This window comes from Chiloscyllium punctatum, chromosome 15 (assembly GCF_047496795.1).
Source record: "Chiloscyllium punctatum isolate Juve2018m chromosome 15, sChiPun1.3, whole genome shotgun sequence".
NCBI lineage: Eukaryota > Metazoa > Chordata > Chondrichthyes > Orectolobiformes > Hemiscylliidae > Chiloscyllium > Chiloscyllium punctatum.
The window spans coordinates 97,254,581-97,282,395 of record NC_092753.1 but is presented as its reverse complement, the minus strand read 5'-3'; the positions used below and the strand labels follow the sequence as shown (position 1 = coordinate 97,282,395).

Below are 27,815 nucleotides of genomic sequence, written 5' to 3'. Positions count from 1 at the left end.
TAGGAGAAAGTGAGGACTGCAGATGCTGGAGAGTCAGAGTCAAATAGTGTGACACTGGAAGAGCACAGCTGGTCAGTCGGCATCTGAGGAACAACAGAATCAACGTTTTGGGCATAAGCCCTTTATCAGGAATGGGATGGCCCTGAGAGAGATGTCAGATATTGAGTCCGACCAATCACTTTGCAGCTTACAACAGGTTGCTATCATCAGGTCAATAGATTATGACTGTCAGAATGAAACTGCAGGACAGCAGCAGTGACTGTGAAATGTTAGATCAACACTTTGTGCCACACTGCAAGTTTCACAGAGCTAGGCATTTGTCATTGAAGGTTGAGTTGATGTCATGGCACAATACTCGCTCAGAAGGACGAATGAAGCTGAGACCCAATACAATGGGAAGAATGAAGATCTGCAGTTCCAGAGACTGGGTGTTCAGCAAAATCCATTCATGTCAGTTGGAGCAAGTCCAAAGCTTGGACTGGTAATCCTAAACATGCCACAGAGATTTTCACTGCTTCTCAGGCTGCTAAGTCATTGCCTGTTGAACAGATCTGAGAAAATTATCAAGATGCTTTCACAAGTCTTGCTATTCACCAGGAAGGCATCCATCTCAAAGTGTATGGAAAGGTGAGACCAACCCATCATCAGCTGAGGAGAGTTCCAGCTGACCTCAACTTCAGCCTGAAAAACAGGGTGGAAAAGTTGGAAAAGGAGGGAGTTATTAAGAAAGTTAAGACAACTCTGACAGATTAGATCAGCAGCATGATTACAGCAAAAAGAATAAATGATTTGACTGAGTTTTTGAGGACCACCAAAAAGATTGATGAGGGCAAAGGGATAGATATTGTTTACATGCACTTTAATGAAGCCTTTGACAAGGTTCCGCAGGTAGATTAATTAGTAAAGGTAGATCACATAGGATTCAGGGTGAGCTTACCAATTGGATACAAACTTGGCTTGATGGCAGGAGATAGAGGGTGGGGTTGGAGGGCTGGTCTTCAGACTGGAGGCCCGTGACCAGTGATGTTCCACAGGGATTGGCACTGGGCCCATTGTTGTTTGTCTTTTACATAAACGATTTGAATGAGAATTTAGGAGGCATGGTTAATAGCTTTGCAGATGACACAAGATTTGGTGGTATAGTGGAGAGTGAAGAGGTTATCTAAGATTACAATGAGATATTGATCAATTGGGCCAACGGGCTGAGGCGTGGCAGATGGAAATTAATTTGGATTGCATTTTGACAAAGCGAACAAGAACAAGACTTATACAGCTAATGGTAGGGCCCTGGGCAATGCTGCTGAACAAAGAGAGTGGGGTGGGGGTTGGGGGGGGTGGTGCTCAGGTACACATTTCTTTGAAATTTGCATCACCAATAGACAGGGTAGTAAAGAAGGCTTTTGGTCTGCAATGTTCTGACCATTGAGTACAGGCGTTGGGCTGTAATGGCGAGGTTGTGCAGGATGTTGGCGGGTCCACTTTTGGAGTCCTATATATCGTTTAAGTTGCCCTGCTAAAGGAAGGCTATCGTTAAATTGGAGAAAGTTCAGAAAAGATTTACCAGAGTGTTGCTGGGAGAGAGTGGATGGGTCAGGACCCTTTTCTCTGGAGCACAGGAGGTTGAGGGGTGACCTTATAGAGGTTTATAAAATCAAGAGGGCTATCAATAAGGTTGATAGCAAAGGTCTTTTCCCTGGGGTAGGGGAGTTCAAAATGAGAGGGCATATTTTCAAGATGAGAGGAGAAAGGTTTAAAAGGGATCCGAGAGGTGATCAGATCAAGGTGAAATGGCAAAAGGCCAACTTTCACTTTGGTAAAACTGCCAAATCATTGTAAGAGCTGAGCTTTGGCAAGCTAGTCAGAGTGCAAACATTCAACACCCTCAGCAGAAATCGGTCCACCCGTTAACACACAGGAGAATGGCACCATTTAAAAACTTTCCACATATTGCAAAGACTAACAAAGGTGAAGTCGACAATGCACATATTTCTTGATAAGTGTGATACTTTTTGTTGGAGACTCTTTGTAACGTGTCGCTGCAAATGATAGTCACATTTTTTTGTGAAATGGTGTATGCTTGGAGAAATGCGATTGTGCTTAGTGTACTAGCTGGCTTGTTGTATCCACATAACTTGTACCTCTGCTGTGAGACTCTTCTGCTGCAATCTGAGGCAACTATTAAACACACGTCACTTGCAACATTCTCTCAGGCTCTGACATCCTTTCAAAAGTGTGTGGCGCAGAATTGGACGCAATCCTCCAAACGAAGCCCAGACAGTGTATAATAATTGCAGGTCTGAGCTGTCTAAACTATGTTATTGTGCAATTATTTTTAAAAATCATCGTGGATGAAGAAAAGAGACTGTACAACAATTGCACTTGTCAAGGATTTGAGGTGAAGGCCCGAGGCTTTGGCAGTGTAGGATATTACCATGGCTGACAAGGGAAAATGAGGTAAATATGATCTTTCATTGCCAGTTTGAAGGCCGTTATCAACACAGACACAGAGGTAAATGGGATAATTGAAGCGAGTCTTGTAACAATGGAATAGACAGAGGCCAAGAACGAGTCCTTGAACATAAGAGACAGGAATTTTCTCATTACCAACTCTCTTTGAACATGAGGCCTTTACAGGACTCCCTCAGTTCATCACTAAACTGTCAGCAGGTGTGACTATTAAGAGCACCCAGCCCTCTGAGCCAATATTTGTCTCTTTCACTCTTCCTCTCTCTCTCTCGCTCCTATTTATTCTATTCACAGCCACTGCCGTGAATCACAGCCTCGTGGACAGATATTAAAAAATACTGCCTCGCCGTTCATTCTAAATGACCTTTTAATCTACATGTAAATTCGAAACGGATGAAAATGCATCACTTTGTCAACTTGTGGAGGTCACAGCCTGGAGGCTAGTTTACAAATCCTTCCTCCGAACCTATTTCCATCACCATCAAAGGGGAAAAAAATACAATTGAAAGGACAAAGCAGGTGTAGAAAATTATTCTTAATCCTTGAACTGTGTGTGTATGTGTGTGTGTGTGTGTGTGTGTGTGTAGGGGAGAGTCGGTAGGAGTTGGGGGGAGGGAGGTCACAGGGCAGGGGGAGGTGAGGTGGGGGGGGGGGGGGTGTTGCTTATTGAATTCACCTCACACACAAGAAAGTCATGAGTATGTGTTCAAGCAATTTCCGCCTGCCATTTCTGACGGATTTCTTTGCTCGTAAACCCTGATTGCTTATCATCTGACACATTGTGTAAACTTTCTGTTGTCAAGCCAAGGGCTCCTCTGAGGCCTACACAGCAGGCTTTCAGCATTGACCCCTACCCTTAGCCTCTCCATCCTGCCATCAGCACCCCTCCACACACAAAATACGCACACACACACAGACACATACTCTCTCTCTCTCACACACACGCACTCACTGCTTTGTCACACATTCTTACACACACACACACATTGTCTCTCTCTCTCACACACCCACACTCATAGATAGACTGCTCTGTCTCTGCCTCTCTCGCTCTCTTTGCCACACACACACACACACACACACACACATACTTCTTAGTGTGTAAGAGGCTGGGTGGGTGGGGGCAGAATGGGGTCTGACCATCAATGTGTAGTCAGTGATGTGCCTGCTTCCACCCATCCTGAAGGCCACCAGTGGATTTACCACTCTCAGGATATTATTCACTGGGGCTGTGGCTCCTTTGAGTTAGATTGTGATGAAATGCCAGCCAGTAAGAGATCTCCAATCTCAGCAGTGCCTCCAGGAGGTGATGGACACTGCTGCGAGTGCGGTCTGTTTTCCTCACCTCCCCCACTACCCTCTAGTCTGGTCCTGAGCAGTGATACAAGTCATCATGGAGGGGGGGGGCAATCTCTCTGAGGGGAGTCAATCGAGACCTGGTTAGGTCTGAAGGCACACGGAGGACAGCAGACCAAGGTGCGCTGTAGCGAAGAGGGAACTCCATTGGACAAAGCTTTCTGGATGGACCAAGGACCTGCCCTTAGTCCATTAAGACACCTCCTGCTCCTGAGACAATACCAGGGGCATCAGAAGGCCCCCATTTGATGGGGTCGGTACCCGAAGGGCTTTCGTTGGCTAAAGGCTAGGTTGAGCAGGTCACAGACTCCCCTTGACCAACAAGTTGAACATGGCCACAGCACCCTGTGCTCATCCAAGCTGGGGTGGGGCAAAGAGACCAAAATTATTGGCAGGATAGGCAGGAAGTTTCAACTGGATTTTAACTTCCACCATTGTTTACATATTCATATGTTCTTATAAATAAAGAAACGTAGGAACTAGCAGCAGGAGTAGGCCATTCAGTCCTTTGAACTTGCTCCCCTATTCAATGTGATCAGGGTTGATCCCCTAGCTCCACGCCTTTCTCCCCACTTTCTCCTTATACGCCTTTGTACCGTTAAAATTTACAAAAGATCTATCTCTTTTGTGAATATAGAACATGGAACGTAGAACATTACAGCGCAGTACAGGCCCTTCGGCCCTCGACATTGCACTGACCTGTGAAACCAATTTGCAGCCCATCTAACCTACACCCTTCCATTTTCATCCATATGTTTATCCAATGACCATTTACACGTCCTTACAATTGGTGTGTCTACTCCTGTTGCAGGCAGTGCGTTCCGCGCCCCTCCGACTCTCTGAGTAAAGAAACTATCTCTAACATCTGTCCTATATCTATCACCCCTCAACTTAAAGTTATGTCCCCTCGTGCCAGCCATCACCATCTGAGGAAAAAGGATCTCGCTGTCCACCCTATCTAACCCTCTGATTATCTTATATCTCTCAATTCAGTGACTTGGCCTCCACAGCCTTCTATGGGGGAGAATGTTAGAGATCTGCGACCCTTTGAGTGAAGAAATCTTCCCTCATTTCAGTCAAATGGCCTACCCCATATCCCAAGACTGTGTCCCCTGGTTCTGGACTCCCCAGCCAGGGGGAGTCATTCTCCCTCTATCTAGTCTGTTCAGTCCTGTTAGAATATTATAGATTTCATTCAGACCCCCCTGTCTTCCTTACAAACTCTAGTGAATGGACGCTCAGCCATTAGACAGTCCTGCCATCCCCAGTACCAGCCTAGGGAACCTCCGCTATATTCTTCCTGGGGCAAGTACATTCCCTTGGGTCAGGAGATCAAAACTGCACACAATTCTCCAGGTCATTGGTCTAGTAATCCAGAATCTCAGGTCAACGTTCTTTGGGCTTTGGTTAAAATCCCACCCATGGCAGTTGGTGACATTTGAATTCAACAGGAATACAGGAACACAAGTAGGCCATTCAGCCCCTCCAACCAGTTCCACCGTTCAATGAGATCATGGCTGTTCAGTGGCCTAACTCCACATACCTGCCTTTGGTCCAAATACCTTTGCTTAACAAAAATCTTATATCTCAGATTTAAAATTTACAATTGATCCACTGTCACTGATGGAGGAGAGTTCCAAACGTCTCCCATCCTTTGTGTGTAGGAGTGCTTCCTCACAGTCTGCCCTTCATTCTCACACTACGCTCACTGGGTCTAGATAAAATTCTGGAATTTAAAAAAAGCTGGTTTAGCGGTGACTGTGAAACTACCATTGATTGTCTTAAAAATCTATCTGATTCACTAATGTCCTTGAAGGAAGGAAATAGAGTGATAGAGTCATGCAGCATAGAAACAAGCTCTTCAGCCCATCATGTATATGCTGACCAAGAAACTACACCAATCCCATTTACCAACCTGTGTCCCATAACCAACTATGACTTGGCACTTTAAGCGCTCATCCAATTGCTTCTAAAATGTTGCGAGAGTACCTTCCTCCATCACCCTCTCAGGCAGTGTGTTCCCTACTTCTACCACCATTTGGGTGAAAATATTTTTCCTTAGTCCACTCTAATCTACTTACCCCTCACCATCACCTCATGCCCTCTGGTCTGAGACTCATTTGCGAAAGGGAAAGAATTCTCAGAATCTACTGTCTATGTCTACCTCATTTTCCATTTTTTCGATCAGATTCCCCCCTCAGCCTCATGTGTTCCAGAGAAAACAAGCCCAGCCTTTCCAGTCTCTTCTCAACACTGAGACTTTCCCATCCTCGGAGGTATTCTGGTGAATCTCCTCTGCTCCCTGTCCAATGCAATCATTTGGGCTTCCAACATTGTGGCAACAAGAACTGCAAACAGTATTCCACCTGTGGCCTAACCAATGCCTTATAAAGTTGTAACAAGACTTCCTTGCTCCTATATTTTTCACTAGCTAATGAAGGCAAGCATCTCATCTTCTTCTCCAACCTGTCTGTCTGTGTTTACACCTTTGGGGATATATGAACTTGTACATCAAGTTCCCCCTGTTCCTCAGTACTCTCTAAGATTCTGCCATCCTTACCTGGTCTGGCCTATATGTGACTCTAGGCTCATAGCAATGTGGTTGACTCTTAATTGCCCTCCGGATAATAAATGCTGGCCCAGCCAGAGATGCCCACATCCCATAAACAAATGATGTGAAGGTGTGGTCACACCAAGGCCATGCATAACTGCAGCAAGACATCCTTATACCTGTACCCAAAATCTCCTGCAATGAAGACCAATATATCTTGAACCATTGATTTATAGAAGTGGTGACCAATGAGAAGCATGGATTATATTGGCTTTCTCCCTCCCTGACCCAGGAAAGTCCCTTGTGGGTTCTTTGCCCCCACCCTGCCAATGACCCAGCCATTGGGTCAGCCAACACCTAAGCATTGTGGGTAGTGGGGAGCTCTGTGTAACTCGCAATGGGTTTCTCTAAAGGGCCTGATTCACTCCGGTTTGGGATTGAAGGGGCGGATGTTGCAGCATCAAATCTTCCCCCTTCCCACGCCCCACCCCTCAATGTCTTCGACCCGAATAAGAAACTGAGGATGAAAACCCTCCGTGTGGAACAACAAGAGAAAAAAGCAGCATTACGTGTAAAGACTTGTGTACTGGCTCACTCTAGTGTGATGGTAGTTAATCCTGGTATATATGATTTCCAAGTACTGGAAGATTTCCCAATCAAGCAGTCCTTGTAAGAGCTCAGATCAAAAAGCAAGAAGAAGGATCTCCAAACAAATCCTCAGCTAAAAACGTCTTAATGATTGGGTTTACTCTGCACTTATGGCCTCCTCTGAAGCAATCTATCAGCCATAACTAATAGGATGAACAGGGCATTGAGAAGCAAGATTATAAACTGTGAGGGAGGGGATTAACACTGATCTAAAGCTGTCCATCACCCGCAGCCCCACCCTGTTCTTATTGAGAAAGACATGAATCAGATTGCATTCGACCGGAATGCGAAAAGGAAGAGATTAGCAAAAGTAAATGCCAGGCCTTCGCAAGGAGAGACAGCAGCAATTATACTGAGAAATAAAGAGCCAGCCGACACATTTAACAAATATTTGTGTCTTTTGTGCCAATGTTCACAATTTCACACCAAAACCTAAAATGATAATTTTGTTTGTGAAGCACTAGCCCTGGAATAATTAATGGAACGTAAATTTGACGGATTTTCTCGACCTGACAACCCGTATTGTAGACATTAAACAGAATCAATGGTGGTAGAAGTGGACACACTGACATTGGTCCATTTGCATTCCCCAGATTGGAACAATATTCCAGCTGTTACAAATAAAAAGGAGGGAAAGGGAGAACCAGAATACTGTAACTCAGCTTGTCATCAATAGTGGAATATTGCACTCTGGTCTTCCTGCTATGGGAAGGATGTGGTGAAAGATTTACAAGGATGTTGCCAGGGTTGGAGGGTTCGAGCTACAAAGAGAGGCTGAATAGGCTGGAGCGTTTTCCCTGGAGTGTCGGAGGCTGAGGGGTGACCTTATTGAAGTGTGGCCACTGTTGTGGAGACATCAGTTTATGCACAGCATGGTCCCTTAGAAAGCAGTTTCATAATGGCCATTTATTCAGGGTTTTTTTTGTTCTTTTCAGTGACAAGCAGTGCCCTTCACAAAAGGCAATGCTGTGTGATATGCTCTGTTGATTTTATTTTTTTTCCCCCCTTTTTAACCCCCACACTACTGCCTAACTGCGGTAGTGCTTATTTTCTTCCCCAGCACCCATGGTGTGTGTGTTTATTCTGGTTTTATAATGTTGATTGAGGCATGAGGATTCGCCAGAACACCGGAGAGAATTCCTCTCCCCTTTCTTTGAACGAGTACCATTGAATGGTTGACATCCACCTGAGCAGGCAAGGTGGATTCAAAAGGTGGCACCACCAACAGAACAGCACTCCCTCAGTAGTGTGCCAGTAGGTCAACCCTCAGTTTTCCATGCTCAAGCCCCAGAGTGGGAGCAAGAATCATCAAAACATTTACAGCATAGAGAGAAAGAGGCCATTCAGCCCACTGAGTTTGTGCTGGCTGAATAAACTAGCCGCCTGTTCCAATCCTGAACTTGGAACCTTTGAAAAGAAGGAGCCATTAACTAAATCACAGCTGAGAAAATCAGAGCTGGAGTCAACATGGACTTTTGGAAGGGGATATGGACCTCACAAATCAGTTAGATTTTGGAGAAATTAACGAGTAAGATGGATAAAGGGTAGCCAGTGGATTCAAAGAGTTCAATAAGAGGCTATTGAACAAAATTAGGGCGCATTTCTGAAGAAAATTTCTGTAGGGACGCGAAATATTAATACTGTTTCTCTCTCCACAGGTGCTCCTTGACTTGCTGAGTTTCTTCAGTACTTCCTCTGTTTGTTTCAGATTTCCAACAGTATTTTGCTTTTCTAAGCACCTTTGAGATTGGGGTAACATGGACTGATTAATACACAGAAGGCAGAAAGAGGAATAAGCAAGACATTTCCTGCTTGGCAGGATATAACAAGCAAACACAGCAACTAGGAGCAGGAGTAGACCATTCGGCCTTTCGAGCCTGCTCCACCATTCGATATGATCATGGCTGACTGTCCAACTCAATCCCCTGTTCCTGCTTTCTCCCACAAATGACTTGCCAGTCCAACAGCAAATCTCTTCCAAGTCTTTCTGGTCTTGAACTCTTACACTACTCCTTCGCTGTCACTGGGTCAAAATCCTGGAACTCACTCACTCGCAGCACTGTGGGTTTCACGAAAGGACTACAGAGGTTCAAGAAGGCAGGTCACCACTATTTTATCAAAGGGCAACTAGGGACGGGCAACAAATACTGAGCCAGCGACGCCAAGTTCCATAAAGTCGTAAAACTGACATTGGGTAGAAAAAAAGGGAATCTTGTAACACGGTGGTATTGCCTTTGCTTCTCAGCTGGAAGACCAAAGTTCACATCCCACATGCTCCAGAGGTGTGTGAAACCATAGAATCAAATAACTGCTATCACACAGAAGGAGGCCATTCGATCCATCGTGCCTGCATTAGTTTTATTCTCTCATGCCTATCTCCTGCCTTTTCCTCCATATCCCTGCACACCATGTCTATCCAATTTACCATCCAATACCCTCCTGAATGCTTCAGTGGAACCTTCCACCATGTTGGGAAGGTCTCAGAGATTTGGGGCCTCAGTTAGTTACAATCTATGTGAATGATTTGGAATCCAGTGTCATGGAGATGTCCATGACATAGACTCCTTTGGCTATAAATTCTGTAAGCATGATCTTAACCTCCACCAATCACCTGATGAAGGAGCAGTGCTCTGAAAGCACATGCTTTCAAATAAACCTGTTGGACTATAACCTGGTGCTGTGTGATTTTTACCTATGTAAAGATGAGGCATGAAGGCTAAGTTAGAGCACTTGAGTGTTACAAGTTAGCCAGAAAGGACTTAAAGAGAGAGCTAAGAAGAGCCAGGAGAAGGACATGAGAAGTCTTTGGCAGATAGGATCAAGGAAAACCCTAAAGCTTTCTACAGGTATGTCAGGAATTAAAGGATGACCAGAATACGATTAGGGCCTGTCAAGGACAGTAGTGGGAAGTTGTGCAGGGAGAGCAAAGAGATAGGAGAGCTGCTAAATGAATTTATTTCACCAGCATTCACACTGGATAAAGACAATGTTATCGAGGAGAATGCTGAGATACGGGCTATTAGACTAGACTGGATTGAGGTACGTAAGGAGGAGGTGTTAGCAGTTCTGGAAAGTGTGAAAATAGCTAAGTCCCCTAGGCCAGATGGGATTTATCCTAGGATTCTCTGGGAATCTATGGAAGAGATTGCAGAGTCTTTGGCTTTGGCTTTATGTCATCATTGTCTACAGGAATAGTGCCAGAAGACTAGAGGATAGCAAATGTTGTCCCCTTGTACGTGGGTTGAGTAAAGACAACCCTGGTAATTATAGACCAGTGAGCCTTAGTTCTGTTGAGGGCAAAGTTTTGGAAAGGATTCGAAGAGATAGGATTTATAATCATCTCGAAAGGAATAAGTTAATTAGGGGTAGTCAACACCATTTTGTGAAGGGCAGGTCGTGCCTCACAAACCTTATTGAGTTCTTTGAGAAGATGACCAAACAGGTGGATGAGGGTAAAGCGGTTGATGTGGTGTACATGGATTTCAGTAAGGTGTTTGATAAGGTTCCCCATGGTAGGCTATTACACAAAATACGGAGGCATGGGATTGAGGGCGATTTAACGGTTTGGATCAGAAATTAGCGAGCTGAAAGAAGACGGAGGGTGGTGGTTGATGGGAAATGTTCATCCTGGAATTCAGTTACTAGTGGTGTATTACAAGCATCTGTTTTGGGGCCACTGCTGTTTGTCATTTTTATAAATGACCTGGATGAAGGCATAGAAGGATGGGTTAGTAAATTTGTGGATGACACTAAAGTTGGTGGAGTTGTGGACAATGTGGAAAGCTGTTACAGGTTAGAGAGGAACATAGATAAGCCACAGAGCTGGGCTGCGAGGTGACAAATTGAGTTTAATGCAGAAAAGTGTGAGATGATTCACTTTTGAAGGAGTAACAGGAATGCAGAGTACTGGGATAATGGTAAGATTCTTGATAGTGTGGATGAGCAGAGAGATCTTGGTGTCCATGTCCATAGCTCCCTGAAAGTTGCCACCGAGGTTGATAGGGTTGTGAAGAAAGCATACAGTGTGTTAACTTTTATTGGTAGAGGGATTGAGTTTCGGAGCCACGAGGACATGCTGCAGCTGTACAAAACTCTGGTGCGGTCGCACTTGGAGTATTGCGTACAGGTCTGGTCGCTGCATTATAAGAAGGATGTAGAAGCATTGGAAAGGGTGCAGAAGAGATTTACTAGGATGTTGCCTGGTAAGGAGGGAAGGTCTTATGAGGAGAGGCTGAGGGACTTGAGGCTGGTTTTGTTAGAGAGAAGGTTGAGAGGTGCCTTAATAGAGACATATAAGATAATCAGCAGGTTAGATAGGGTGGACAGGGAGAGCCTTTTACCTCGGATGGTGATGGATAGCATGAGGGGACATAGCTTTAAATTGAGGGGTGATAGATACAGGACAGATGTCAGAGGTAGTTTCTTTACTCAGAGAGTAGTGGGGCATGGAACGGCCTGCCTGTAACAGTAGTAGACTCGCCAACTTTAAGGGAAATTAAATGGGCATTGGATGAACATATGGATGAAAATGGAATAGTGTAGGATAGATGAGCTTCAGATTGGTTCCACAGGTTGGCGCAACATCGAGGGCTGAAGGGTCTGTACTATGTTCTCGATGAGGGGACTGAAGATAATACCTTCAAGCTTACTGATGACAGACAGGTAGGTGGATGGGAAGGATACAAAGAGGTTGAGGAAAGATACAGATCAGTGAGGACCCAAGGTTGGGGCATATAGAGTTTAAAGTGGAGCCTTGTGAAGGTTTGGGTGGAAAATTGCAAGAATGCCAGATGTTTTTTACATGGTGAGAAGCTGGGAAATGTTAGTACTCCAAGGGCTCTGTCTGCATTTGTACATGATTCAGACAAGGTTCATCTTTAGGCACAGCACGTAATTAGGAATCTAAATAATTTGTAGCCTTCATTACGAAGAGTAAGAGTAAAAAGGTCTTATTGTAGTTATTGAACTTTGGTGAGACCACACCTGAAGTACTGTGTGCAATTTTAATCTCTTTACCTTGGGAATATATACCTTCCTCAAAGAGATTATGATGAGGATTCACGGGACTAATTCTTCAGATAATTCTCCGGAACACACTGCCTGTCAGGGTGGTAACGGCAGAAACACTCACAACAATAAAGAAGTATTCACATGTGTCATTTGCGATGTCAGGTGATACAAGGCTGTGGGCCAATTGCTGGAAATTGGGATTAAAGTAATTAGATGGTTGTTTTTAACTGGCATAGATTCAACAGGGTGAAGGACGTTTTTCTGCGCTGTAGATCTCTATTTTTCTTTATTCATTCACAGGATGAGGGCATCAATGGCCAGGCAGTATTTATTGCCCATCCCTAATTGCCCAGAGGGCAGTTGAGAGTCAACCACATTGCTGTGGGTCTGGAGTCACATGTCGGCCAGACCAGGTGAGGATGGCAGATGCCTTCCCTAAAGGACATGAGTGAACCAGATGGGTTTTCCCTGATGATCGAAAAAATATTCAAGTTTAATTCGACCCCAAAACCCAGATTTTATTTTTGAATTGAATTCAAATTCCACCATGATAGGATTTGAACTTCTGCTCCAAGCTCATTAACTCAGTCTCTGGGCTATAGTCCAGCAATAATGCTACTAGGCCATTGCCTCCCCTGATCCTGATGACTCTATGAGCGAGTTGGTATGTGAGGAGAGGCTGAGCAAACAAGGCCCATACCCCCTGGAGACAGCAGGATTGAATCAAACATATAACATCCTGAAGAGGTTGACAAGATGGATTCTGAAAACATAGTTACCGGGATAGAGAATCCAGGACCCAGGGAGGCGGGTGGCGGGGGTGGGGGGGAGGGTGGTTACAGATTCAACATTAGGAGTCAGCTACTTCAGGATGAAATGAGGAAAGAATTTCTTCCCTCAGAGGTGAGTGAATTCTCCACTCCGGAGAACTGCGCAGGATGCGCCGTCGAGTGACCTCAAGTCTGAGAATAATAGGTTTCTTGGACACTAAATGAAAACCCGGGATGTGGGGCTAGTGTTGAAATGTAGGGTGGGATGTGCCGTGATCACATTGCCTGATAGAGCAGCCCCATGGGCTGCCAGCCAAAGGCTGCTTCTGTTCATTACGTTTTACTCGATTATTTATTTTGACAATGATTTCACAACCTCCGGCTATCCCAAAGCATATTTGCAGCTAATGAAATATTTTTTTGAAGTGTAGTCACTGTGATCATGTAGGAGATGTCTGTGCAGGCTGTGGGAGACATTAGTGGCTTTTGATTATGTTGCTGAGGATACACAAGCAATGGACATTGTTTGATTGAAGAATAGGATCACATATTATAGAGAACCTTATTACTGCTCTTTCATTATTATGTATATGGACAGGGGCAGCACCCAGTGCTTGCTGTTACCCTGAAGCCCTTTGTGTTACCTCAATAATCCACCCCGTGACTCAATTTTAATTTAAATTTGTAAGTCTTCTTTTCAGATTTTCTTTCATTACAGTGCACCTTCAAGGGAAGAGTCTAGGTGCAGAGGGGATAGGCTCGGAATAAAAGATTACACATTTAATGCAGAGATGAGGAGCAATCTCTCTCAGAGGGAAGTGAATCTGTGGAATTCTGTCCTGCAGAGGGATGTTGAGGGTGGGTCGTTCAGTATATTCGAGGCTGAGATAGACAGATAGTCAATGAGGGAATAAAGGGTTATGTGGAAGAGGCAGAAGAGTGGAATTGAGGCTGATCAGATCAGCCATGATCTCATTGAATGACAGAGCAGACTCGATGGGCTGAATGGTCTTCATCTGCTCCTGTGTCTTCTAGCCTTATGGGCTATCACTTATGGGCTATTACTTGTTTGTTAGGTTTAATTTGGTTTGATTTATTGAACCAAGACAGTATAAAAAGAGTCAGTGCCTCTTAACTGTAATGACCTGGATGGCCTGAGGGGGCAAGCATTCAGAGTCTACAGGAAGGCCTGCAGCATTCTGTGACCGGTGGGTACCGTTGGGGTTGGATTACATCATCACCCCCACCCCATCCCCAAACAAATTTCAATCGGTAAGTTTGCTTTGGGAGTTTTTGTCTTTTGTTATTCTGCTTCTTTCAAGGGCAGCCAATTTGGGCGAATTTGGTTCACAGGTTATGAATAGAGTCAGCCAGGACACTAGTTAGGAGTCAAAACGTCTGTAGGACTACATCCTGAACATCAACTAATGTTCAAAGATAAAAATCACCACTTGTTTGAGAGTTCAGGGTCTGGCCTGGATCCAGTTAATGGGAGAGAGGTTCCAGATTTCCACTGCCCTCTCTGATCAAAAGTGCTTCATCACACCAGTCCGAGTGGCTCTGGCTCTTGTTTCCAGATTAGAAACGTACCTGTGTCCACACATTAATGAATTTCGGGCAAGACATGATGTTGAACTCTTCTTCCACTGCCTCCATGGACAACAGTTTCTTTGGGTAAGAGTTCTCTCCCCGTCCCACAGACGCCTTCTCCCAGCTCCAACACTCTCCCTCCACCTGGACCCCTCTCTCTGGCCTTTTACCTCCATCTGTTCATCGAGAATTGTCGACCTGACATTGGTCACCTCAATTCCTCTGTTCCCCGCCATTCCCCCCCATTACCCATTCCACTCTGTCCTCCTGGGAACTGGCTGCACACTGTGCTCTCAGATCCAACCCTGACTTTGTCATTAAGCTGCCGATAAGGATGGTGCTGTAGTTGCCTGGCGGATTGACCTCTACACTGCAGAGGCTGAGCACCATCTCTCAGATACCTCTCCTCCAACCTCCCTCTGGATCGTGACCCCAACATGGAACATCAGGCCATTGTATCAGCCACAGACACCGACCTCATTTCATCTGGTGATCTTGCCCCACCGCTTCCAATCTGATAACCCCCCCGATCCCGCACAGCTCACATCTACCTTGTTCCCAAAACAGGACTCCCCAGGCAGACCCATTGTTTCTGCCTGCTCCTGCCATCCCTTCCTACCCTAACTCCTTCCTGGTCCAGTCCCTTCTCACTAACATCTGCGATTCGTTAAACACTTTATGCCAGTTTGGGAATTTCCAGTTTGCTGTCTCCAGCCACCTTCCCTTCCCCATGGGAGTGTAATCCCTTCACAAGCCCATCCCCACCCCAGGATGGGCGCAGGGCTCTCTGTTTCTTCCTGGAGGAAAGCCCTGAACCATCACCATACCCCTACCATCCTTCTCCATCCTCCACCCCCCCATGCTCCACCCTCCCCCACCCTACCCTGCTTGGCCCCAGCCCCGCCCAGACCTGCCACCCCACCCTCACCCTCCCCCGCCCGTCCCCACCTCCCACCCTCCCCTGCCTGTCCTCACCTCCCACCCTTCCCCACCCAGCTGAGCTCGTCCTCACCCTCAACAACTTCTCCTTTAACTCCTCCCATTTTATTCCAGTCAGGGGGTGACCGTGGGTATCCGCGTGGGCCGCAGTGATGTCTGTCTCTTTATGGGGTATGTGGAACACTCCCTGTTCCAGTACTCCTCCGACCCCACCAACCATTCTTTCTCCGAATCATCGATGATCTCAGTGCTGCTTCCCTCTCTCATCCAAGATTGGAAAGGTTAATCAATTTCACTTCTGATTCCTCTTCCATTCTCACCTTCATCAGCTCTATCCCTTCCCTTCCTCAATATCTCTGTTTCTATTTTTGGGGATAGACTGGCTATTAATATCCACTTTAAACCCACCGACTCCCACAGTTACCCAGATGCAACATCTTCGCTTCCTGGAAAGACGCTATTCCATTCTCCCAGTTGCTCTGTCTCTGTCGTATCTGAGTTCGGAGGAAGGGTCACTTAGCGTTAACTCTGAGTTCTCTCCACAGATGCTGCCAGACCTGCTGAGCTTTTCCACCAATTTCTCTGATTTACAGCATCCATTGTTCTTTCGGTTTCTATTCCGGCCCCCATCCACAACGTTTTCTCTGGGACATCGATGATATCACCGGTGCTGCCTTGCTCTCTAGTCCAGAGTTGGAAGATTTAATCAATTTTGCTTCCAATTCTCACCACCTCCCCCCCCCCACTCAGCTTCACCTGATCCATCTCTGACTCCTCCCTTCCCTTCCTCAATACCTCTGTTTCCATTTCTGGGGATAGGCTGCCACTGATTTCCACAGTTACCATGACGAACCTCCTCAGAACCCGCTTCCTGGAAAGAGTCTATTCCATTCTCCCAGCTCCTCCATCTCCATCACATCCGTTCCAATGAGTTTTGAGGAAGGGTCACTTAATGTTAACTCTGAGTTCACTCCACAGATGCTGCCAGACCTGCAGAGCTTTTCCAGCAACGTCTGTCTTTGTTCCAGCTTCTGATTACCAGCGGCGTTCAGGGTTAGGAGGTGGTAGGTGGTTAGAAGGTACTGAAGTGTTAATGAGCTATGAAATGCAGAGGCAGGCTTGTCAGGCTGAGTGACCAACTCTAGTTCCTCTTTGCCAAATACATAGACTCAAAAATACTCACACTTTCAGATAAAACAGATAAACATAAATCAATACGCACACGCGTGCACAGGTACATAAACAAACAGATACTTGCACAAAACATGTAGATGTGTCCTATTGAAATCTCTCACTTCCTAAAAACCTCAGTCGGATGACTGCTTGACCTGTCTTGATGTATGGAGGATAGTCCTTAAATTTTTCAACTCTTCCTCATAACTGCAGCCCCTTATTTCATTTTCAATTATTCACGGGATGAGGGTGTCACTGGCTGGGCCAGCATTTATTGCCCATCCCTAACTGCCCAGAGGGCAGTTAAGAGTCAACCACATTGCTGGGAGTCTGGAGTTACATGTAGACCAGACCAGGATGGCAGTTTCCTTCCCTGAAGTACATTAATGAACAGGATGGATTTTCCCAACCATCAAAAGTGGTTTCATGGTCATCATAAAAGTCTTGATTGCAAACTTAAAACAAAAATTGAATTTCAATTCCACGGTCTACCATGGCAGCTCCCTGGAATATTACCCTTGTCTCAGGATTAGAGGTCCAGTGATAATATCACAAGGCCATCACCTCCACTAACCTCCTACTTTAACCTTTCCGTAGATTTTCTAAATGTGAATTCTTATTGTTCTTGTTCATTTTGTTGACTGCCCTATGTGTGGCAGGAAGAACTTACCACTAAGTTCGACAATGCGATGCCTCTTTCCACACCCTCCTTCCTCCTTCCCCCTTAACCCTCGGTTTGAACCTGTGACCCTTGGTGAGGCCTACAGGGTTCACGTTACCTTTTTGGCAGCCCTTGCTTACCATCTGTGACCTCCAGCTGAGCCTTAGCCAGGATGCTTCCCGCCACAGTCAAGGCCTGACAGATGTAGTAGCCAGCGTCCGACCTCTGGATGTTGGTGATGGTGAGGTCACCAGCTGAGGAGACGGCAAATCTACTTGAAGGCTGGGGAGGCTGGTTCGGAAACAGTAGGTTCTAGAGAGAAGAAGGGAAAAAAAATTCATTGCAGGCTGTCCAACACTGCTCACGCACTCACCAAGAGAACACTGCCTTTAAGAACATCAGAGTAGAAGAGGGTAATAAATAAATTCATCGCATTGAGCCTGCTCTCCTACTTGAAATGAACATGACATTGGGTGATTACTTGGATTGAAATGGCGTGCAGATATGGGAAAAGGCAGGAGATAGGCACTCGGGGGATTGAACCTGCGCAGGCACGATTGATCCAATGGCCCCCTTTTGCACTGTAACAATTTAGAGACACTGTCACTGATCATCCATCTCAAATCTATCTCCTCACGCTTTCCTTAATTCCCTTCAGGACAGAAACATATGCACCTCTGTCTTGAAGATACAAACAAGGAACAAGACTAGGTCCCTCGGTACTTCAAGCCCATTCTGCCTAACCATTGAGATCGTGGCTGATCTGATCTGAACCTCAACCCTACATTCCTGCATAACCCTTGATAATCTTTCATCTTAGTGGGAACTGAGGTTATATCTCCCTCTGCCTTTTGAGGAAGGGAATTCCAAAACCCTACAAACTGCTGAGGGAAAAGCATGTTTTCTCATCTATGTTTTAAACTGGTGCCCCTTAGTTTGAAACGGCGTGACCCCCCCCCCCCCCCCCCCCCCCCAGTTCTAGATTCTCCCACAAAAGGAAACATCCCTTCAACATCCATCTGGTCAAATCCTCTCAGCATCTTAGATGTTTCAATTAAGTCACCTCTGACTGCTCTAAACTCCACAGGATACAGCCCCAGCCGATCTAGCCTTTACTCATGAGTAAACCCAGGGATTAGTTTGATAAATCTTCTCTGAACTGCTTCCATCCTTCTGTAAATAGACTGACCGGTACTGGAGATATTATCTCAACCATGTCCTCTAGAACCACAGCAACATTCACAATCCTTTGCTGTTGAGAACTCCAAACATTCCCAACATTTGGGAATTGAAGGAAGCTCTTGTCATCGCAGTTCAGAGTGGCTGACCTCTTTCCCTGAGGTCATAACTTTGGATTTATCCTAAACATTCCGAAATGTATACTCCACATTGACCCTGTAAAGCCCCTTAACAATTTGATTTTATTTCCATTCAGATCACCTTGAACTCTTCTCAACTCCAGCAACTTCAGGTTCAAGCAGAGACACAGGAGGAGACAGAGTGGGTCCGTGAGATATGTTGCCACCTGAGGATTACTGAAGTGTACAGAGCAGGGAAGGAAATCAAGTTCCTTCCTGCAGAGTTCCCCATGCCTCATGATACCTCAACACCCACAGTTCAACATCACACAACACTAGGTTATAGTCCAACTGGCACCTCCATATCATCAACACTAATAGTTTACAGCCTAGCTATGTGTTTCAAATAGTGCAACCGTATCAGGTGGATTTGGTGTTAGCCGGGACTCAGTGGATGGTACTACAATGTATTAGAAGATGATGGGTCCAAATTTCACATGCAAGGCATGATTGCACAAACTGGGTACACAGTGCAGTACTGAGGAGGGGGACCTTGTTATCTATTTGGATGAGGCATTAGACTGAGTCCCTGCATGCCCTCTCAATTAGGTGTGGAAGATTCTACAGCACTCTGTGAAGAGCTGCTAAGGCTGTTCATGGTGCTCTTGCTAGGCCATCAGTCAATATCACTGAGATTGGTGACCTTGCTGCTTTGTCAAGGTGGGGAGTGGCCGGGGGAGGGGGATAGAATGTCCCAAATCAGTGACTGCATCTCTCTACATTTCAACCATGTCTGCACTTCAACAAAATACCATGTTCTAATCTTTGGATTACTGGATGTTGTGAAAGGCGTTATATAAATGCAAATTCTTTCTTTCAATAAAAAGCTTGAATCCCAGTGATTTAATATAAACTAGCAGCAGGAGTAGGTCACTTAGCCTTTCGAAAGTGCCCCCCCCATTCAATGTGATCATGGCTGACCCTCTGTCTTAACGTCATTGGCCTTTTTTCTCTCCACAGCCCTTAATACCTTTGAAATGTAAGTATGTACCTAACCCTTTTTTAATTTATTCACCAGATATGGACGTCACTGGCCAGGTCAGTATTTATTGCTCATTCCTAAGTGTAGAGTGGTCATTTGAGAGTCAGTGACCTTGAAGATATGTTTCTTGAATATATCCAGTGACTTGCCATCCCCAGCCTTCTGTGGTAGAGAGATCCACAGGTTCACTCCCTGTGCTCCCTCGTCTCACACGCTAGTGACAAGGTCTTGGAGATTTTGCATCAATCCATCAATGAGGTAATGACCCTCAGAAAGGTAATTGCAAATCCTCACTCTCAGTAAGATTAACCATCGGCCATCTTTAATGCTCGAAAATATCTATAGGAGCCACACCGGAGTGTTAATGAACATTTGTCATTGATTAGCCATGTAATTTTTAGTTCTTTCCATTAAATACCTAGAGGTCGGTTGGGAGTCAACTATATTACTGCGGATCAGGATTCACAAGATGAGAGAGGCAGAATTCCTTCCCTGAAGGACATTAGTGAACCAGATGGATTTTTACAGCAATAGGTAGTGTTTTTATGGTCACCTTTAGACTAACTTCTGTTCATCAAGTTTAAATTTCATCATCAGCCTGGGTGGGATATGAACCCATCACCCAAGAACGTTAACTTGGGATTTACTAAGAGCACAGACAGCTATGACATCACTTTCCCTAAACAGGCATTGGGCAGACGCACAAATTCTTGGTCCGAGAGAGAGGTTTTAAGCAGCGTCATTAAGAGGTAGGGACAGAGAGAGAGAGAGAGAGAGAGAGAGATGGGGACTGGGACATAGAGAGAAAGAAAGAAAGAGGGAGATAGAGAAAGGAAGAAATATAGAGAGATGAAGACAAAGAGAGAAAAATGAGATAGAGAGAGAGAGCGAGATGAGGGGAAGATCGAGAGAAAGACAGAGATGGGGAGATAGATATAAATATATATAGAGAGAGAGAGATGTAGAGAAATGAAGATAGAAAGTGAGATAGAGAGAGAGAAAGAGAGCGAGATGGGAGGAGATAAAGAGGAAGAGAGAGATAGATATAGAGAGAATGAGATGTAGGGAGATGAAGATAGAGAGAGATAGAGAAAGCGAGAGAAAGAGTGAGATACAGGGACAGAAAGCAAGAGGGAGATAGGGAGAAAGAAAGGGAGACATACAGAGAGAGGGAGATGCATTGAGACAGAGAGAAGCAGTAACCCAGAGAGTTTAGGGAGGGAATTCCACATCTGAGAATCCAGGCAATTGAAAGTATGGCCATTGATGCTCAAAACAATGAAAATCAGGGACACAGGAATAGTCAGAATTGGAACACAGAGGTTGTAAGGTGGTAATGCTGAAGGTGATCACAGGTAGAGTGAGGGGTCCCAGAAAAGCAGGTTAAAATTGATGCGATTTGAACTGCATAGCATTTGAGGGTTAGTATTGACAGAGCTGAGGACAGGACTGTTTATCCCTGGGCGTTAGACAAATGATGTCTGACAGCCCAGGGATTCTTTGCACATGCCTGTTACAGCCTGAAATTTTCACCCCCTTTCACAGGAGGTCACAGTAGCAAATTAACGCTCTTCAATTAGACAGTCTGCAATTTTTCCACTCCCTTAAATTATGTCACCACTTAATTAAGAGATGCATACTTTTATTAGCCAATGATGGATTGTCCACTCTGATAGATTCAAGGATGATGCCATTAGTCCTCACTGCAGCGAACAAATGATGCCTCTTATGTTCTACAAATTATGCTTAACCTTGCATTATTTGGCAGTATAGTTATCAGCTCACCCTCTATTAACTGGTCGCAATCCCACCTGAAAAACACTGTGTCCACACTCCATCTATTCTCATTACATCCCCACGGTAAAAGTTGTCTGGTTGAATGATTAACTCTTGATGTTCTTAAAAGGGCAGTGACAGGGCTTGTGTGATAATGTCTGCCAACATCAGATTAGCTGGAGCACGTCTTAAAAACCTACCCCTCTTATCAAGCTTTCCAGTCCCCATCAGATGAATATATTGGCCACGGAGGGAATAGGTTTACAAGAATAATACTTGGACGTCAGGGGTTGTTACACGGGAAGACTATACAAATTGTGTCTGTTTTCTCCAGAATTTAGACGGTTAAGGGGCGATCTGATTAAAGTCTTTAAGATTTTAACTGAAAAAGATAAACTATGTTGGAGATTCTCAAACTAGGGGGCTTAGTCTTCAAATTACAGCCAGACCATTCAGGAGGAATTATTGGAAGCACTTCTACACACAAAGGGTGGGAGATGTTTGGAACTCAATTCCACAAATGGCATGGGTACTGGATCAGTTCATTTGAAATCTACAATAGAAATTTTTTTTAAGCAAAGGTATTACGGGATATGGGCCAAAGGCAGGTCCATGGATTTAGGCTAGGAGGCAGTGATGCCTGCAGATGCTGGAGATCAGAGTCGAGAGAGTAGTGCTGGAAAAAGCACAGCAGGTCAGACAGCATCCGAGGAGCAGGAGAATCGATGTTTCGGGCATAAGCTCTTCATCAGGAATGAGACTTGTGGGTGCTGAGAGATAAATGGGAAGGGGGTGGGGATGAGAGGAAGGTAGCTGGGAATGTGATAGGTGGATGGAGGTGGAGGTGATGGTGATAGGTCAGAGAGGAGAGTGGTACAGGTAGGTGGGAAGGGAGATGGACAGGTAGTTCAGTTCAAGAGGACAGTGCTGAGTTGGAAGGTTAGATCTGGGATAAGAACACCATAAGGATCTGCAGATACACCGGCACCATTCCCCGCATTTTGCTCTGCTGCATCGATTACTGTATCAGCGCCACCTCGTGCTCCCACGAGGAGGCTGAACAGTTCATCACCTTCACTGACACCTTCCACCCCGACCCCAAGTTCACCTGAAGCATCTCGCCTTCCTGGACCTCTCCATCTCCATCTCCAGCGACCAACGCAACACAGACATCTACTACAAACCCACCGACTACCACAGCTATCTGGACTACACCTCCTCCCACCTTGCCTCCGCTTGCATCTGCTCCCAGGAGGACGAATTCCACCATAGAACATTCCAGATGGCCTTCCTCTTCAAAGACTGCAATTTCGCCTCACATGTGGTTGACAATGCCCTCCAACGCATTTCCTTCACCTCCCGCACCTCTGCCCTCAAACCCCACCTCTCCAATTGCAACAAGGACTGAACCCCCCCCCCCCCCCCCCCCCCCAGGTCCTCACCTTCCACCCCACCAATCTCTGGATATATCACATCATCCTCCACCATTTCCACCACCTACAAACAGACCCCACCACCACTGATATATTTCACTCCCCACCCCTGTCTGTGTTCCACAGAGACCATTCCCTCCGTGACTCCCTTGTTAGGTCCATCCCCCGACCAAACCACCCTCCACTTCCAGCACCTTCCCCTGCCACCACAAGAAGTGCAAAACCTGCACCCACACCACCCTCCTTCACCTCAGTCCAAGGCCCCAAAGGATCCTTCTACATCCGGCAGAGATTTTCCTGTACTTCCACACACGTCATCTACTGTGTCCATTGCACTCAATGTGGTCTCCTCTACATGGGGGAGACAGGACGCCAACATGTGGAACATTTCACAGAACATCTTTGGGACACATGCACTAAGCAGCCTCACCTCCCCTAACCCCCCTCCTCCCCCCACAAGGACATGCAAATCCTGGGCCTCCTCCATTGGCAAACTCTAGCCACCCAACGCTTGAAGAAAAAACGCTTCATTTTCCGTCTTGGGACCCTCCAACCACACGGGATCAATGTGGATTTCACCGTTTCCCTCATCTCCCCTCCCCCCCCACCTTATCCCAGATCCAAACATCCAACTCAGCACCATCCTCTTGAACTGTCCTACCTGTCCATCTTCCTTCCCACCTATCCGCTCCATCCTCCTCTCCAACCTATTACCTTCACCCGCACCTTCATCTACGTATCAAATTCTCAGATACCTTCCTCCTGCCCCCAACCCCACCCTTCCCATTTATTTCTCAGTCACCTTGGGCCACCCCCTCATTCCTGATGAAAAGCTTATGTGCGAAATGTTGACTCTCCTGCTCCTCGGATACTTCCTGACCAGCTGTGCTTTCCAGTGCCACACTCTTTGACTATGGATTTAGACTACAGATTATCCATGATCTCAGTGAATTCCTGATCGAATGTTCCTACGACAGCTTCTTATGTGGCTTGGTGGCAAAGTTTTACTTGAAAATCAATCGCTTCTCTGAAGCACCTTGCGGTGCTTAATGACCTGAAAGGTGCTGCTGTTGATGAGGTGAGGAAGGAAGGGGAGAGAAAGACCAATCACCTTGATGACCTCTATTCCCCGTTTGTTAACTGCTCAACCATAAAGGTATCAATGCACAAGCTAAGATTGGTCTGTGTCTGTGTCTCGGCAGGTAACACCTATCACTTCTCGCTCAGCGGTTTGTGCCATTCCCTACACAGTCAAAACAGACCATAAGACGTTTGAGCAGAAGTAGACCATTCAGCCCATCATGTCTGCTCCACCATTCAATGAGACCATGGCTGATCTGATCATCCTCAACTCCACTTACCTGTCTTTTCCCCATTACCCTTGATTCCCTTATTGATTAAAAAACTTATCCATCTCAGCCTTGAATACACAATCACCCAGCTTCAACAACTCTCTGCAGCGAAAATTCCACGGATTCACTATTCCCTGAGACAGGAAAATCTGGATGATTGAAAGGAGGCGAATGTTATTTCTCTGTTCAAGAAAGGGAATAGGGAAATCCCTGGGAATTACAGGCCCATCAGTCTTAAGTCTGTGGTAAGCAAGGTATTGGAAAGGATTCTGAGAGATAGGGTTTATGACTATTTGGAAAAACATAGTTTGATCAGAGATAGTCAGCATGGCTTTGTGAGTGGCAGGTCATGCCTCACAAGCCTTACTGAGTTCTTTGAGGATGTGACGAGACAAGTTAATGAAGGCCAAGAAGTGGATGTGGTGTATATGGATTTCAATAAGGCATTTGATAAGGTTCCCCTCGGTAGGCTCATTCAGCAAATTAGGAGATATGGGATACAGGGAAATCTAGCTGTCTGGATACAGAATTGGCTGGTCGATAAAAGACATTGCGTGGTAGTGGATGGAAAGTATTCCGCCTGGAGGTTGGTGACCAGTGATGTCCAGCAAGGATCTGTTCTTGGGCCTCTGCTCTTTGTAGTTTTATAAATGACTTGAATGAAGAAGTGGAAGGGTGGGTTGGTAAGTTTGCTACTTTTAGGGTCACATAGTGTGCAAACTCTTCTTGAGGGGCTCTTGTTTGCAAGAAGGGTCTTTGGTAATTATTGCCAAAAATGCCAGGGGAGTGGGTCCACCTCAGCCAGAATGGGGATTTGAACTCCATGCTTTCAGCACTTAGCTGATCTACACGTTGGCCATCAAACCATTGAAGGCCCTCCTGTGTGTGTGTAGGGTCTGCTACTTTTCACCACAATTAGCTTATAAAACCTGTGAAAATAGACTGCAGTGAGTAACAATGAGACAAAGGTAGGTGAGGACCTGGAAACAAGCATTATCATGAAAGGGGGAGTGTCAGGCAAGCTGATGGAGCTAAGGGTAAGCAAATCTCCTGGCCCTGATGGAATGGATCCCAGGGTGATAAAAGAGATGGCAGGAGAAATAGCAAATGTACTTGTGGCTATTTTCCAAAATTCACTGGACTCTGGGGTAGTTCTAGCTGATTGGAAAACAGGAAACATGTTTAAAATGGGAGGTAGACAAAAGATGGGGAATTAGAGACCAGTTATCTTAACTTCTGTAGTGGGGAAGCTGCTTGAGTCTATTATCAAGGAAGAAATAGCAAGGCATCTAGATAGAAATTGTCCCGTTGGGTAGACACAGCATGGACTTATGAAAAACAGGCGATGTTTAACAAATCTTTTGGAATTCTATGAAGACATTATGAGCATGGTGGACAACGGGGACCCAGTAGATCAGGTGTATCTAGATTTCCAAAAGGCCTTCAACAAGGTGCCGCACAAAAGGCTGCCACATAAGATAAAGATGCAAGGCATTATGGGAAATGTATTAGCATGGATAGAGGATTGGTTAATTAACAGGAAGCAAAGAGTTGGGACAAATGAGTGTTTTACTGCTTGGCGATCAGTGACTATTGGTGTACCTCAGGGATCAGTGCAGGGCCTGCAATTGTTCACAATTTACACAGATGATTTGGAGTTGGGGACCACGTGTCATGTGCCAAGATTTGTGGATGACACTAAGGTTGAGCAAAGTGTGCAGAGGACTGTGAAACTTTACAGAGAAACACAGAGAGTTTTAGTGAGTGGGCAAAGGTTTGGCAGATGGAATACAATGTGAAATCATTAATTTCAGTAGGAATAACACTAAAAAGGACTATTATTTGAATAGTAAGAAATTGCAGCATGCTGTAGTGCAGAGGCACCTGGGTGTCCTTGTGCATGAATCACAGAAGTGAATTAGAGTGATGCTGGAAAAGCAAAGCAGGTCAGGCAGTATCCGAGAAGCAGGAAAATTGACGTTTTCGGCAAAAACCCTTCATCAGGAATGAGGTAGGGAGCCTCTGGGGTGGAGAGATAAATGGGAGGGGGATGGGCTGGCAGAGGAATTGAGAATATGGGATGGCATTTTTGCAGGAGGTAGGGTGGGAAGAGGTGTAATCCAGGTAGTGTTGGAGTTGGTGGGTTTGTAAAAAATGTCAGTGTTAAGCCGGTCGTCATTGATGGAGATGGAGAGGTCCAGGAAGGGGAGGGAGGTGTCAGAGATGGTCCAGGTGAATTTAAGGTCGGGGTGGAATGTGTTGGTGAAGTTGATGAACTGCTCAACCTCCTTGTGGGAGCACGAGGTGGCGCCAATGCAGTCATCAATGTAGCGGAGGAAGAGGTGGGGAGTGGTGCCAGTGTAACGACGGAAGATGGACTGTTCTATGTAGCCAAAAAAGAGACAGGCATAGCTGGGGCCCATACGTGTGCCCATGGCTACCCCTTTGGTCTGGAGAAAGTGGGAGGATTCGAAGAAGAAATTGTTACGGGTGAGGACCAGTTCAACCAAACAAATCAGAGTGTTGGTGGAAGGGTACTGTTGGGGACATCAGGAGGGGAAAAAACGGAGGGCTTGGAGGCCCTGGTCATGGCGGATGGAGATGTAGAGGGATTGGATATCCATGGTGAAGATGAGGCGTTGGGGCCAGGGAAACGGAGGAAGAGGTGGAGGGCGTGGGTGGGGAGTTCCTGGACTGGGGGGGATAGGGCAGTATCGAAGTAGGTGGAGGTGAGTTTGGTGGGCAGGAGCATGCTGAGACAATGGGTCAGCCAGGGTGGTCAGGCTTGTGGATCTTGGGAAGGAGGTAAAATGGGGCAGTGCGGGGTTCCCGGACTACGAGGTTAGAAGCTGTGGGTGGGAGATCTCCTGAGGTGATGAGGTTCTGTACGGTCTGGAAGATGATGGTTTGGTGATGGGGGAGTGGAGTCATGGTGGGGGGGGCAGCTTTAGGGGGCGGAAGCTTTAGGATAAGGGGTAGCAGATTTAAAACATAGATGAGGAAGAATGACTTCTCTCAAAGGGTGGTGAATCTGTGAAATTCACTCCCCCAGAGTGTGGTGGATGCTGGGTCACTGAGTAAACTTGAGGAGACAGAGAGATTTTTAATGAGTAATGGGTTGAAGGTTATAGGGACCGCGCAGGAAAGTGGCATTGAAGACAAGAGGAGATCACCCACGATCATATTAAATGGAGGAGGAGGCTTGAGGGGCTGAATGGCCTCCTCCTGTTCCTAGTTCATTTGTTTGTTCTTATATGAAAAGCTTTTGGACAGGCAGAGTTTGTGACAGGTGTTATAGAAATTCAAGCCTTAGCCACCATCCATAGATTATTTTCTGCATTCTCTCTGTGATGGATCAAGTGGGAGATGGAATTGAAGAAATGAGGCAAAAAGTATTCCCTGATGACTCGGAGGAAACACACACACCCAGCAGGGGCATGAGGTTTGTGTTCCCATGGCCTGGAGATGTGTTCCCCCTCTCCTTATGGGTAGGTTTGGACAATACAGGGCTAGGAGGGGAATGAGGGAAGAGACCGATCAGAGGATCAACAATGGGTTTCAGTGACCCTGGATTAGAAAGAGCAAAATATCTGCTTGGGTTCCCCTACACCTTGCCTACTGATCGACTCCAGGAGCAAAGGTTGAATGTGTCAAAAATTGCTCATGGTGGCCTGTGGATGTCACTGGCCGGTCAGTATTTACCGTCCATCACTAAATGTCCTTGAGAAGATGTCTGTGAGCCAACGAATGGAA

General features: G+C 45.8%; 1 protein-coding gene across 8 annotated transcripts in view; it reads right to left on the bottom strand.

Moving 5' to 3' along the window:
- Nucleotides 1-27,815, bottom strand: part of robo2 (roundabout, axon guidance receptor, homolog 2 (Drosophila)) — a 1,634,458-nt gene that overhangs the window by 172,448 nt on the left and 1,434,195 nt on the right. For all 8 annotated transcript variants that reach the window (XM_072585780.1, XM_072585785.1, XM_072585784.1 and 5 more), the window contains one exon: nt 17,302-17,473. In XM_072585780.1, the coding sequence (XP_072441881.1) occupies nt 17,302-17,473 (172 nt within the window). The remainder of the gene's footprint in view (nt 1-17,301; nt 17,474-27,815) is intronic.